The sequence below is a fragment of the Lactuca serriola genome, chromosome 3 (assembly GCF_051521515.1).
Source record: "Lactuca serriola cultivar US96UC23 chromosome 3, Lser_US96UC23_V15, whole genome shotgun sequence".
NCBI classification, from domain to species: Eukaryota; Viridiplantae; Streptophyta; class Magnoliopsida; order Asterales; family Asteraceae; genus Lactuca; species Lactuca serriola.
Genome location: NC_136410.1, coordinates 15352694 through 15368557, shown reverse-complemented (window position 1 = coordinate 15368557; position 15864 = coordinate 15352694). Strand labels below are relative to the sequence as shown.

The window sequence follows — 15864 nt, the reverse complement described above, 5'->3', positions numbered from 1 at the left end:
TATTCTTGGGCCGTGAACTCCCAAACTTGGGTGATTCTTGGTTGATTTCATATCCCTAACACACTCCTATACAAGTCCAAGGTAGTTACAAATCACGGGGGACAATCTAGGCTTGGTTTCGGGAGTTTACCGCCCAAGAACACCCTGGGGAGTAAACTCCTAAATCGGATGATTTAGCTATGTAATCTATGTTATGAACACATTTAAAGCTTTCTAACACTACTAGAAAGAGTTGCTCACAATTTGGGATAAAAACCCGAAGATCCGTGAGAGAGAATTTTGGCTTTTCTCTAATTGGAATTCAACTAATGAACCAATTTGGTTCAAAATTTTATTTATAGTCCTGAGATATTTTGGCAGAAATATTTTTAATCCTGAAACGAATTATAATGTCCTAGAGTATTGGAATAACAGTGTTGCACAAAACACTTATGCATCCACTCTCCTAATATCTCCTTAAGTGTAAAATCCTGAAAACTGCCAAACTTATACTTGAAATCTGAGTTTTCACTATAACTGTTATACTTCTATTGGCTTCAAATGGTTTGTTCAGAATGAAAATTTCGGGTTGTTACAGAAATGAATGTAGGGTGGAAAAAACTAGTCTTTTAATTGAAAATCTTTACATAAAAGAATTATTGGAGGTGATTTTTTTTTTCTGAAGATCCATTCCTAGGAGCTTCTTCCGTGGAATGAGTTCATTATTGGATCTTGAGTTTTTTTTTTTCTTTAAATATTCAGATTTATTTACGATTTTGTCATTTCATGGAACTACATTGAATTCCGCAGAGCCCTAATAGGTTACTCTCACGGAATCCATATCTATACCTGAGAATTCAATTTTTTATATCTATGTTTTGGAATTCAAACAAAAAAAAAATGTCTAAAGCAATATTTTGCCAAGATTTTCATCCAACAAGTATATAAAAGATTTTCAATTGTGCTTTATATAATATTCGAAGTTTTTTCAAAAGGAATCAGCGTCTTGGAAAATGATGAGACCTTTTTGTAAAAGTGTTTTTCCACAATTGTGTATCACTTGAGGGACCGTACAACTTCCATGTCCCTCACCAAAGCAACCTTTACAGAGAAGATACGTTCTTTCAGGGGTTCTCTGCTTGCATTCCTCCCTCTTCGTAATCTACACCATTTCTACCCATTTCAACCATTTGATTGTCTCAAACTTTAGCCAAATGAGTTCGGAGGCTAACCTGATGGCGCAATGCGGGTCGGCAGCAGCATCTCCGACGGTGGCGGAGCTCATTTCTCTCCTCCGATCATCCTTCTTAGCGTCGGAGTTTCAAGATGTTGAAGAAATATTGGTGGAGCGTGAGGATCATATGAGGAAGCAGTGTAATGAGTTGAGGAAGAAGGCTAAAGCGTTTGAGAAGGAGAAGGATGTGTTGTTTTTAAAAAATCAGAAGCTGAACGACGAGATGAAAAAGAAACAAAAGGAAATTGACGCATTGAGAAAGGAAAATTTGGAATATAAGGATCAGATTAAGATTTTGAATTCGGAGAAATGTAGGGTTTCGAAATCTGCGTTAGAGGATGAGTTGAAAATGAAACAAAGTGAGATTGATGCATTGAGGAAGCTGAATGTCGAGTATGAGAAGAAAGAGGCTGAGCTTAGGTTTTATAAGAAGCAGTCGACGGATTTATACGATAGGGTTTTGAAGTTAGAGAAAACAGCCAAAGAATTGATAACTTCAGCGGGATCTTCTTCGATCAATCTGGAGAATAGCCAACAAAAGAATTCTACTGCTGGTATAAATTCTTACTTCTGTATAGATTTGATATATCTACGATGTTAATGTATTCTTAAGGGGTGTTTAAATGGTCATTTAACCATTAATTGTGATTTGAAGTCGTAATCAGAATATGATATGCTGCATTTGCATAATCTAACAAAGATTAGCCCTAAGAAATTCCTTAGCGAGTTTCAACAAGCATATGATTATCCAATGATATAAGAATCAAATTACATTTCCTGTTATTCGAAGAGATCGTTAGTCTAATGATACGTAACTGGTCTACATTCAAAACACATTTATTAGATATGAAAATGCTACTTGATATGTTTCTATCTTGAATTGTCAAATGATACACAACAGGTTTCTATTGTTTGTTTAAATCTTGGATTGTGTACTTAATATGCATCTAAAATCAGCCAATTTGGAGGATTTCTAATTGTTACTTCTGTATCACAGAATATATTAAACCACCATTGCTTGTTGAAAAGGGGGACAACAAGATAAAAACAGAACCCAAGCTTCAAGAGATCATACAGATTGATGATGATGATGATGATGATGATGATGATGATCTAAAGTGTCACTCGACATTGAAAAGAAAACAGAGTTCTAATGAAGTAGATAAAAAGTATAGTAGTGATTTTGTTGATGACATTCAACCCGCAACTCAAAAAAGGAAAAATCTTCAACATTTGCATAATCAGCCGATAATTTCAAATCCCCATTCTACCCCTCATTCATCAGGAATCACACCACGGGTTGAGCCAAGAAATCTCATGTCTTCCTTGGATAGTCCAGCCTCCATTTCTGATCTAAATACCAAAATCATTGATGGAGCATACAAATCAATAATTGCTAGAAATAAGATGATAAAAGGAAAATGGAGATTCAAATCTGAGATGGTTGAAGAATTTGATAAAGATGATGAGCTCTGTATGAATGCCATTTGTGCTCTACATAGACAAAGTCATACTGTTCTTCCACTTTTTGATAAATCAAGGTACAATCTTGAATCTTTAAGTTGCTATTTAACTTTGATTTCCTAATTGGCAAACTTGTATATCTAAATTAAGATTATGTTTCCTCTTTTTTTTTTTTTTTTTTTTTTTTTTTTGTTTCTAGAATCACCCAACTGGCACTGTTGCTTATCAACGGGGACCCACAACAAAAGCTGAAAAAAACAGCTTCAGAAGTGAATCCTTCTGATGTTGATGAATGTAGGGTGTTTGCTAAAAAGTATGCAGTTCAGATCTTTAATATATTCAAGAATAAAGATGACCCTTTCTTCCCTCCTTCCAGAAGTTAAGAAAAAAGACCAGATTTCTACAAATTAATCCCTGAATTGTCTGTAAATCTTAAGTTTTTGTGAAGTTTATTAGCATTTTATAGGAAACATCTTGAAAGTAGAATAGTACTCTGACTAGGATATGTTAAGAGTGGTGTGAAATGTGAATATGAAATCTGAGGTATATTTGTCTTTGCAAAAAAGTTTTCAACTTTTTGAACTAAATTGCCTCTTAAAGTTTGATTTTCATATAGTGTCTTTGCTTATGTTAGTTAACAGATTAGTTAGCATGTTTTCCTACATATTGTAGTTATATTGTATGCATATCACACTATCACTACAATTTGGGAAATACACATGCTTGGTGGATTATGTGGTACAATTATATGATCATTTTGGCACATCTTTGATTCAAATTAAGTCTTTGAGGCTCCATCATTGTGCATTCTGACTTATAGGCTACACAAGAACTAATGAAACTTTTTTTCCCTTTGTTTATAGATACATCTATGATCTATATTGTGTGATTCAAATTTAAAATCTTTGGGGGCATTTAGTTCTTGTGAAAGGCTTTTAAATTGACAGACTTTATGTGTTTATGTTTGGGTTGTAAATCTGTTAAGTGTAAAAAATGACAAATGGTAGAATGGTTGAGTTTTTAATTGTTTCTTTTTTTACTTATTCTTGTTTGTTTATATTGAAAGTAAGCTAGTATAATATTAGTAAACCCAAATCTATTCATGCACAAAAAGAACCTATGAAGCATTTTCTATACCATAAGTTACATATTAAGTTTAATAATAAAAATAAAAAATCCAAAAATTTTAAACAAACAAGAAATACTAAACTTAATTATAAAACATAATTACAAAGTTTTTAAGTGGTGTTTTGGTCTTTTTAACAAGGAAAGAATTTAAAATTCAAATGTCTTTTACCAAAATGATAGAAAAATGAAACCCTTAAGGAAACCTTTTTGACGCTAATGGAATTTAATTTTATCAGTATTTTCAACTAAAACATCTTTATAGGGTGGGATTGAATCCCAATTCCGTAAGGTGGTCTTTTGGAATGAGAAGGAAGTGAGAATTTAATTCCCACATTTTATTATGTTTGGTTTAAAATTTGGATCTTAAGGGAGGACGGAGTCGTTCCCTCTTTTGTCTTTTTTTTTCCTTCATTTTTCTCAACCTACAATACACGGAAATTGTATCTTTTTGAACACACTCAACTCACTCAATTAAAAAAAAAATACAAAATAATTAAGGTACAAGTTTTAAAACACATGGTACAAGAGAAAATAAGAAAGAGAAAGTAGAGAGACGATGAACTAGGTTAGTGAAACCAATCAACCTATTCGTTGAAGTGGGAGTGGTACCGCCGATAAGTCTATTGTTAATTAAGATTTTACATTTGATTGTTTTGTATTTTTTTTTAATTGAGTGGGTTTAAAAAGATACAATTTCCGTATGTTGTGGATTGAGAAAGATTAAGAAAAAGAAGAGACAAAAATTGATGTTGCAGTGGGTTCGGTGGGTTGGGAGGGAACGACTCCCTCCTCCTTAAAAGATATGGGGATTAAAATCTCTCTCAAATGGAAATATTGAAGATTACCATATGACCATTTTTTATTTTTAAGACTACATATCAAACGCTACCGTCTTAAACGTCACCAACTCTGTCATAACCACCTCTATCACTACCACCACCACCACTACCACCTCCACCACCACCACCTCCAATGCCACCACGTCCGTCACCTCCACCACCACCACCATCATTTATAAATTTTATAATTTATATAATAGATTTTTACATATAAGTTATAAAATAAAATAAAATTAAGCCAAAAAAGAAGAAGCGTAACTGTATCATCTTACATTATTACAATTCCATTTCTTGCAACTAAATATGGAGTTTGATTACAATCCCTCACATATTCAAATTCTTTGATAGATTCCATTTTGTAGATTGTTCGCTCTTACGAACAATCAAAATGCAGCTGTCATAGACTTTTAGTTTATGCAGAATTGAATATTTTCTTGGAGATATGATATTTGGGATGGTGAAGAGAGCACTCAACTCTCTACTTTGATGTATTTGCTTGTGGATGTCATCATCATTGATTCTTTGGATAGATGGATGTGTAATTTGGAGTCCTTGGGTGACTTCAAACCAAAAGTCTTGGAATCGATTTTTTCAACATTTTTTGTGGTCTTACAGAAACGCTATAGTTTTCCAGCATCAACAATATAGAAAAGCTTCCATGTTTGATAATATTGTAACTTTTGCGTTTAAATGGTTTTGTTATAAAAATACTAAGGCCGGCCGTAGCTGGATTGCGTGGGTCAAAAACCCGGTCATGTAATTTTGAACTATATTATTCGTGTTTGCTAGCATCTAGCTAGCTTTTTAGTTAAAGTTACTAACATTAAAAAAAAACATTCTGTGAGCCAAACGATACCTAAGATTTTGGCAGATTCCAAAAAACGAAACACTCCCTTACCTTTGTTATCCTGAAAATTTAACTTTGTGACAAACAAAATTGCAACGTCAACACCACAAGTTCTCATTTATGTTTGGCACATTTCAACAAGAAGACAGAAACTTGATATCTTCTACGTACGCCAAGTTACAAGCTGTTCTAGCTTGTACTTCACGCATCAACATTTGTACTTTTTTTTATCATGTTCTGTTGTTCGTGTAATTTTGTTATCTAAAAATTTTCGAACCTTGTCAAAACCTTAATTATATTGGCTGCTTCTTGAAGAGCGTTAATTTCTGTTTTCAATTAAATTATTTTCCTAATCAAGAAATAATAACCTAAGTATTAAATCAGTTTTGTATTATCAATCGCTTTTGGTCCAAAGATATGTTCGCGATTAATTTGAATTTGGAATTATTATAAATGATAAAATAATTTGCACAGAAAATGAAAAGATCAAGTTGTTTGAATTATTTCCTATTTTGGGATGGTTTGTGCTGTGATTGGATTCAAGTGGATGTAGAGTGGGCCCAGGTGGTCTTTTTTAATACTGATGACTACGTGTGTGGTTCAGAGCCCACATAAAATCTCTGGTCACAACCTAACCAACTCAATACTATATTACTATCTTTCACTCAATCATATTCTATTATATTTTTAGCTTTATGTTATCTGATATTTTTATGTTATTCCAATCTTAATTCAGTTATCTCTCTATTCATAATATTCATGTCTCCCCGATTTATGGTTGTTATTCTTTTCACCAAGGGTTAAATCATTCTTTTAGAAAAAGAGCCGAATATAATAAATATTTATATGTTAAACGAACATATTCAATCATAAGACTATATTATATATATAAACCCTTTATCATTAATGACTATAGTTTATATACTAAAATACATCATTTGGAATTTCTACATTACCTCTCTTTTATATTTTATATATGTGATTTTTAAAACATCAAAACAAACATGAATGTTATTGTAATGCTTTGAAGATTTAAGAAATAACCCACCCTATAAAGTTAATCACATTTCCAAAACAATATTATTGATACAAAAACTTATATTCATAAAATCTTAATCACATTAAATTAATTCATAAACCCAGTGATTTCTTAAATAATACTCTATAAAGAATTTATAGTCAAAATATAATAGTTTTTAAGAAATCATTTTAAAATATTTTGTGTAGCTGAACTAAACAATCAAATATAATAATGGTATATTAGTAGTAAACTAGTATTATAAGTACTTAAGTAAGAAAAAAAGGTATTTTGGATTTATCTATTTTTTGGTTAGTTAAGGCTTAAGAGGAGTGAACATTTTGGTCAACAGATAATGAAATGGCTGGTCAATGGTCATATAGCTTTGGCTTTGATTTTTAAGTTGCAAACAAACAATATTATAAGAAGAAAAACTGTAAAACCTCCCCCTTAAGATATCTCTTGCAATTTCTTTGTTTAAAAGAATATTGTAAAAAAAACCTCTCAATAGGGTTTTAATTTTAGCCTTGGCTCCAAAATTTCTTGATTTTTTGTACTAGTTTTCTCTAAATCGATATGTTCTTGCTCGAATTCTTGTTTAGGACGACAAAGGTATTGAATTGCATTATACTTTTTGTTTTCTGCAATGATTCTTTTTGTGTTTTTTTTTTTTTTTTTTTTTTTGCTTTTCAAATTCTCATGGATTTGTGTATAACTTGGTAGGTTAATTTTGACTCTGATTACTATCTTTAGACGTTTAGGTTCGTATTATGATTTCTTATCGGACGTTTTTTAAGCGCAATCCATGTATGTATATACAAGTAGAGGAGCTTCGATGAGTTGAGTTTTAGATTGATTGATGACATCCTCGACGATTGAAGACCATACAAAAGTAGCTGGGATTAAAAAATTGAAAAAAAAGTGGCTGGAGTTGAGTTAGGGTTCTTGTGATTTAAGTATATGTTTGGGGAATTGGATTCGGTTTTATTTGCTTTGGTAACAGCAATTTAAGCATTCTCTTGATGTCCTTCTTTATGGTTGAAATTTTGAGCCATAAACTGCTTAGCAAGTATCGTTTTTAAAACCCTAGATTTATGAATACATAATCTGCTACTAGCAATTGATTTTTTTATGCATGATTTTCCTTTTAAATCCAGATCTATGTTTGTGAAACCTAGATTTCCTGACATTTGATATTGAATTTCTATGTAGGAATAGAGTCATCAGCAATTAATGAAGTTTGGTCTGAGCAAATGGATGAATTAGTGGGTAATGAAGGGACTGCAGTAACTGACATTGATAACAAACTGTTCTTGAGGCGTGGAAGCTCAAATATGCTTGAAATGGAGGAAATGCTTATACCTGGTGATGTTAATGTTCAGGAGAACACAATGGGTTTATATTTAGATGTTTTGGATGGAAAGAACGTAGCTAGGGTTGATACGTCAGCACATGCATGCACGAGCCCACGATGTGTGAATGATCCCGGGGTTATGGTTGAAGAATTAACAGTAAAAAGTTATGACAGTGGGAACTTGAAGATAGATGCCTCAAGCATGAAAGGCAAAATGCATAATGCACAAATCAAATGGCAACATCTGCATCAAAGAGCTGAAGGGAAATTAACTGGTGTTTGGGAAGATTCAGGCTCAACTATCTTCCCAGAGCTCATGAACAATAACCAACAAATCGAAAATCAAAATGACACAATTGACCTTTCACTCCGTGAAGACAAACAGCCTGCTTCAACTTCAGGCAATATGTTGTTATCTCCTGGTGGGATTCGCACAAAGATTCTTTCTCAATCGGGGTTTTCTCAGTATTTTGTGAAAAATACATTGAAGGGTAAAGGTGTCATTTGCAATGGCCCAGCTCGTGATGGTCTTCTTGCTCATATTCGTGGTCAGAATCATCCAAATGCTGGTTTGATAGATTCCAAGTCAGCACCTGATTCCATTAAAGAAACTAATGTTTCTCATGTTCATGACAGTTTGAGTCTGAGAGAATGGCTGAAAGCTGGTCATAACAAGGTAGACAAATCCAAGAGCCTTTATATATTCAAACAGATTCTAGATCTGTTGGATTCATCTCATTCTCAAGGTGTGGCTTTGCAAACCTTACGCCCATCATGCTTCAAGTTGATGACATCAAACCAAGTTTTGTACTTGGGTTCACCTCTCTTGGAAAATAATGGAAGTGAGAAGAGACAATTGGAACATGATCTTGTTCTTGGTGCTAACCAAACCTCAAAAAGACGAAAGCATGTGGACAACCAGAAGTCTTTCAGGAGGTGGCCTCAGTTTTCAATGCTTTCTGGTAATGGCTTTCCTCAAGATTCTGGATATGGATTTAATGGAGAGAGTATCCCTACAAGAAGTAATACACATATAATCCAATGCATGTCCAACAATCTGCTGCGTGGGTCCCCTACATCACAAATGGTGACTAACTTTGGTTGTGATCCGCTAGAAGAGCAGTGGTATGCCAGTCCAGAGGATCCTAAAGGGATGTGTGCCACATCAGCATCAAATGTCTACTCTCTCGGTGTTCTTCTATTTGAGGTATGAATTGCTTTTTCGCCTTTACTTTTTCATACTGCTCAGGTGAAGCTTTGCTAATTGTAGTCGACTCGGACTAATGTTAAAACTTGTGGGAATGATGTGGCTGATGGTGCCCTAATTTGTCGGTTGAGTAAATTACAGTGTATCTTGCTCATAAATGGTGTAAAGAATATATAGCAACGATTACTGACAATAATACATGTGGTGTGCTAACTTGGAAAATAATCATGCAGTCCATAATTTGCCTTTTCTGCAAACCAAAAAGAAAATAAAAACGATTACAAGAATAAAATAACCAAAAAATGAAGATAAACCAGGATAAATCATACCACAACCAAATTTAGACAGAAATAAAATAAAATAAAAAGTCATAAGTTAATCAAATGATCAGATTAAGTAATGAAAACGAAGGTAGACTGACAACAAGAGAGGTTTTCAGGGATAAATAAATTGAACAAACAATATATGGTAGAGAGAGAGAGAGAGAGTCATTCCTAAGTTGTTACAACTATTGAAAAGTTATTTTATTAATCAAAATTTGTACTTGCCATTATCATATGTATAAGTTGTAACTACCTATGAAGTCAAAAACATGATTCATTAAAAACTACGAGGGGTAGAGAATGTATGAGCTTGATAATAAGCGTTAAGCCTCCTTAAATCTTTACAAACTCTCTAAACAAAAGCTACATGTAGACATAAACAACGTTTTGGAAAGAACAAAGATTGTTTTTTTTTTCTTTTTTTTTTTGAGTTTCCTGAGTGTTTTGGTCTTCCTCTTCGTCTACGACTATTTCCCGCATCAAGACTAAGAGACCGTGTGACTCATCATGTTGGAAAAAATACATCGGCATGAACTAATTGAAGTTGAATGCTTGACAGCTTGACTTGTAGTTGAGTTACCATCTTTGTTCATTCCGTCTTTGGTATCTAAAATTAGATTTGGGGTTAAGATATAAACTCTTCTCTCTACTTATTTTCATTTAATACTCCCTCTATGGCAAAAAAATAAAATACCTACGGGGCATTTTGCAATGTTGGTTTCTTCTTATTGTTATCTTGTTGAGAGACAACCAGGAATTTAAGCAAAGGTGCCACAAATCAACATTCTATTCCTTTTTGTCTTCTCTAATAAGCGTTTCAGCGGACATTACATATATTGAGCCCATTCTTTGTCCCTTTATAATCGTTTTGATGGAGTCACAAGTTCATGATGTTAACATCATATGTACCAAACAACATGTAGCGTCTAGTGGAAGCTAATTGTGAGACGAAGAGAAGATTTTTTCCTTACCTAGGACATGGTATGCATTTTCAAGTTTTAATTGTTTGTTGTCTTCCGGACGAAATACAACATTGTCAATTTGGGCAATCTTGAGTTTGAAGTTGTCGGAGATCACCACCACCCAACTTCCTTTGTAATTTATAGAGTGTTGGAGCTTTTCATGCTCTCTGGTCATGTGATTAGAACATCTACAATCCACACCTCAAATTCATTGACATTTCTCGATTGTTGCGTTAATGCCATCTCATCCTTGTCTTGGTCGAACAAAGCTTTTGCGTCCCATGCTTCTTCTTTACGAGAGGCAGCCACATTTCCTTCTTTTGTTGTATCTTGCGTTAATGCCATCTCATCCTTCTCTTCATTCTTGTTTCATTGATTTGTGTTTAAGGATCAAGCTTGGTAATTTCTCTAAACATGGACTTAACGTTGTGAAAATACTACGGGATTGTCATGTTCATGTGAGATACGGATAAGTGTTCATTCTCAAGGCAACTTTGGATAGTTGTTCTTCTTAGAGAATAAGGCCGACAACGTATCCCAATTCATGGTTTTAGACCATGAATTATGATCATCTTTCAATCTTGTTTCACTGATTTGTGATTGAGGATCAAGCTCTGGAATTTCCTTACACTTCGACTTAACCTTGTGAAAATACCAAGTGATTGTCATGTTCCTTTACGACACCGATAAGAATTAATTCTCAAGAAGCAGCAACTTCGTATCTTTCTTCTTAGAGAACTAGGTTGACAACGTATCCCAAGCATCCTTTGGAGTCATCACATCCATGATATGCTCGAGTACATCTTCAATGGTTGTCTTTAAAACAAACATTGCCTTGCCTTCTTTGATTTTCCACTTACGTAAGATCCCATTGTTATCTTCTGCCTCAAGTTGTCTTGTTTATGACCCATTCACAACTTCCCACAAGTCTTGTCCTTGCATGTACGACATAATGCAAGTAGACCGATGTGCTGTTTGTTTCTTAAGAGGTAAAAGGTTTGTAGTCTATGAACCACATCTGCAGAAGAAGAGGTGAACGTCTGTAGTCTGCAAGAATAAGACTGTTTTTTTTAACATTTGTAGACTGCTAAAATAAACTGAAATATAAATAAACTCGTTATAATTACGTGTTTATTTTTTTTATGTATCAACCACCACTAAATTGTATATAATCTATCATAATTAGTCCACTAATCAAAACAAAAATTAACAATATTGTCATATTTAGTTAAAACTTGAATTTGATTCGTAAGCATGAATAAAAAATAAATAAATAATGAGATTTGTGGTAGATCTTAAACCTGATCAAGCAATTTCCTAACTTCCATATACATGAAAAATTACTTTATATAATAAAATGTCAATGCCACAAAACAAGAAAAGAGATTCATTGAAATTGGTATTTTTATACAATTCTATAAACACATATTTATAAGAGGTCAAGAAGAGCTTTTGCAAAAAACACACACACACACACACACAAGTGTTAAAGTTTTGGTTGTTGAGCTTCTTCACACCACAAACTGGTATTAGAGCATGGTTGTATGTTCATACATGAAATGGAAACACTGATACTACTAAATAACTACCCACTAACTAGACATGCATGGATAGGATTGGACGTTTCACTTTGAATACTTATCCTTCTTAACCTTGTTTAGATATATAGATATATAGAGATGAGTGCTTGCAACTTATATAGCTTGTTCTTGTTTTCCAGTTACTTGGTTCTTTTGAATCTGCTAGAGCACATGATATTGCAATGATGGATCTTCGCCAGAGGATCCTCCCTCCATCTTTCCTGTCAGAGAATCCCCAGGAAGCTGGATTTTGTCTTTGGCTGCTTCACCCCGAACCATCATTGCGCCCAACAACTAGGTATTTTAAATTTTTTTTTTTTTTTTTTTTCTGAATTATGTTGTTTATATATACATATGATGACTTTTTCCAGACAAATGCATGGATCATATGTCTAATATATAACTCTTTTTAACCTAACAAGTAACAAACATGAACTCTCCTCTTATCAGAGACATCCAACAATCCCAGCTTGTAAGCGGAATACAACAATCATCCATAAAAGAGCTGTCATCATCCATTACCCAAGAAGATGCCGAATCAGATTTAATGTTGCATTTTCTTGCATCCTTAAAAGAACAAAAGCAGAAATGTGGCACAAAGCTACTTGATGAAATCAGGTGCTTAGAATCCGACATTTCAGAGATCAAGTCAAGACAGCCAAACAATTCACTGGCCTTTCCAGGTCCAGCTCAGCATAAACTAAAATCTAGCTCTACCCATGGTGGATCACGGTTGATAGCCAATATGAATCATCTTGAACATGCTTACTTTTCCGTGAGGTCCACCGTAAAGAACCCGGACTATGATACGGAAGAACATGAAGTTTTAACAAGTCGGGAAAACAGTACAGGGATTGGGCCAAACCCAAAAAAGATGGAAGCAGCTGCAGACAACAAGCCTTCAGACCGTTTAGGAATCTTTTTCAATGGTTTGTGCAAATATGCTCGGTATAGTAAGTTTGAAGTGAAGGGTATTTTAAGAAATGGTGATTTCAGTAGTATGGGAAATGTTATATGCTCACTTGGGTTTGATCGTGATGAAGATTATTTTGCAACTGCTGGAGTGTCAAAGAAGATAAAAGTTTATGATTTTGAATCTCTGGTGAATAATTCTGTTGACATTCATTATCCAGCCGTTGAAATGTCAAACAAATCAAAGATTAGCTGTATTTGTTGGAACAACTACATCAGAAACTATCTAGCTTCAACAGACTATGATGGCGTAGTCAAGGTATAATTTAGTAAATTTACACCATTCTTTTATAAAATTAGAGCATATGTTAATGTTAATGTTAATAAATAAATACAGATATGGGACGCCGGAACTGGTGAAGCAATTTCTAATCATATCGAACATGAAAGGCGGACATGGTCTGTTGACTTTTCTCGGGTAGATCCTATGAAGTTAGCCAGTGGAAGTGATGACTGTACTGTGAAATTATGGAGCATTAATGAGGTATATACCCCTTTTACCCTTTTAGTTACTTATATATATATATTTATATGTATAAATGATTGTGGTTTTTGATATATGTATATATGTAGAAGAAGAGCCTGACCACAATCAGAAGTGCAGCAAATGTGTGTTCTGTCCAATTTTCGCCTTATTCCAGTCATTTGCTGTGTTTTGGGTCTGCTGATTATAGAACTTACTGTTATGATCTGAGGAATATTTCCACCCCTTTGTGTACTTTGACTGGTCATGAAAGAGCTGTTAGTTTTGTGAAATTTATGGATCCTGGAACCCTAATTTCTGCATCAACAGACAACACCTTGAAGCTTTGGGACCTTAATAAAGCTGCCAGTTTTGGTTGTTCAACAACCACAGCCACCAGTTGCACCTTGACCTTTAAAGGCCATACTAATGAGAAGGTATGTACATTTGATTCTCTTAATCATAATATTCTTTCTGATTTTCTCATTTCTTATTGATTTTGTGTCTACTCAGAATTTTGTTGGGTTATCTGTTGCTGATGGATACATTGCATGTGGTTCAGAAACTAATGAGGTATTATCTGTTGCCCATGCCTCCTATTTCTCTTATCATTTTGAATTTTTTTGAAATTTTCAATTAATTGTGAGATGTATGTATGTATGTACTATTTGTAGGTGTTTGCTTATTATAGATCGTTGCCTATACCTATCACTTCCCACAAGTTTGGGTCTATTGATCCTATTTCTGGAAAAGAGACTGAAAATGAAAGCAATCAGTTTGTTTCAAGCGTCTGTTGGAGACAAAAATCAGAAATGGTGGTTGCTGCAAATTCCAGTGGATGCCTCAAACTCTTGCAGATGGTCTAACTCTTAACAGAGCTGAGCTGAGCTTCTTAAAAATCGAGTTTGACTTTTTTTTTTTCAAAGCTATATATGTATTAATTTTGACTTACTTTAGTAATGGTAGTAGCTTGTACATCTCAAAATCCTAAGTTTGACTCTCACTTCACCTATTACTTACTGCATGTATAAGTATACGTAGTGTTATTAATTTTACAATATTGCCCCTTCCTAATCTATACTCGCACACTACTCTAGACTCTAGTTATCTTAGTTCCACCTGCTAAACATCAATCATGTCAAAGTGCAAGAGTCGAAGAGGACAATGATGACGTGGCATTGCATTCAGCAGTTGTAAAGTAAAAGTTTGTGGAGAAGCTAGCTAGGGTTGGAGCTTGGTTTCTTTTTGAATTTTCTTTGTAACAGTTTGGTTTCGATCACTGCAGGAAACATGAAAACAAGTTTGTGAAATATTTTATAAGCAGTCGAGTATAAGTGTGGGTTGTATATATTAACATATGTTTGCTGCTGAAATTTCAACGGTTGCTTTTATCAATTATCATATATGAATATGAATATGATTCACTAAATCATATTTATGCCTGGAATCTGATCTTTTGTTAATCTGGTTATTAGTTATTACTGAATTTTTTTTTTTTTTTTTTTTTTAAATAGAAGCTAATCAACTCATGTTTTCTGTATATTATCATTCCGTACTTGTTGGTTATTTTGGCAAAAATATATATATTTTTTATTTTCTTTAAATACACATAACATTATGGTTAGTTTTAGTTAACAGTAAGTTGCTTCAATTTATAAATACTCATATATTATTTATTAACACCAAATATAATATTAAAGTTTTTGTATTACAAATTGGTCCTTTAATTTTAAACTTATTCATTTTTTATTTTTTATTTATATTGTAAGAACATATATCTAATATTGATACATGTGAAAAAATATATCTAGATATTTTTTTGGTGTTAAATATAATGTGATAAGGTGGATAGGATTTAATGTTTACAGTTTACACTATTTTTATAGATATGGTGTAAAAGAAGGATGATAATTAAAACAAATTAAAAGACTTCAAAATAATAAAAGTTACATGTTGTTTTTCAAATATATTAATATGAACTCGTATCTTTCAACATCAAGACTGTCATATTATACCATAATCATTAATAACCCAAACAACTAATATTAAATACTGGACTGCATCATTTGACCTCAATCATCCACGACGTTCAGCTTGCACTACCTTTACTTCCAATAATACCAAAATCTAACTTTCTATAAATTAATTTCTTAAATAAACTTATCGACACTAATTAATATTTCACCATTCCTTTCAAAAAATTTAATGGTTTATTACTTTATTACTACAGTTGCATATTCTCAACTAACTTTTTCTTGTTTGAGGTGCAACTTTCGATGCATAGGGTACAACTTATAACGTTGTAATCTATAGGAGCAGGATCTTAGGCCCAGAGATTTAGCAGCAGACATAGCATTTAATCCACCCCTTCCATGTTCGTGACACACCTAAATATAATAATAATACTCCTAATATATTACGAAACTACCGTTTATGTATTCTGACTTCTAAAAATACATTATTTACAAATCTTTTGGTAGAGATATGAAAAATT

At 33.3% G+C, this 15864-nt stretch overlaps 2 protein-coding genes across 2 annotated transcripts; both read left to right on the top strand.

The window, feature by feature from the left end:
- Positions 1-993: 993 nt before the first annotated feature.
- LOC145091528 (uncharacterized) lies at positions 994-3264 on the top strand. The gene is made up of 3 exons (XM_079029266.1): positions 994-1767; positions 2211-2754; positions 2877-3264. The coding sequence occupies exons 1-3, from the start codon at positions 1194-1196 to the stop codon at positions 3058-3060; spliced, it is 1302 nt and encodes a 433-aa protein (XP_078885392.1). The 5' UTR covers positions 994-1193; the 3' UTR covers positions 3061-3264.
- Positions 3265-6925: 3661 nt separating this feature from the next.
- Positions 6926-14765, top strand: LOC145091527 (protein SPA1-RELATED 2-like). The gene is made up of 8 exons (XM_079029265.1): positions 6926-7121; positions 7722-9070; positions 12076-12233; positions 12386-13166; positions 13245-13391; positions 13481-13807; positions 13884-13943; positions 14045-14765. Exons 2-8 carry the CDS (start codon positions 7763-7765, stop codon positions 14234-14236), a joined length of 2973 nt encoding a protein of 990 aa, XP_078885391.1. The 5' UTR covers positions 6926-7121; positions 7722-7762; the 3' UTR covers positions 14237-14765.
- The last annotated feature ends 1099 nt before the right edge of the window (positions 14766-15864 follow it).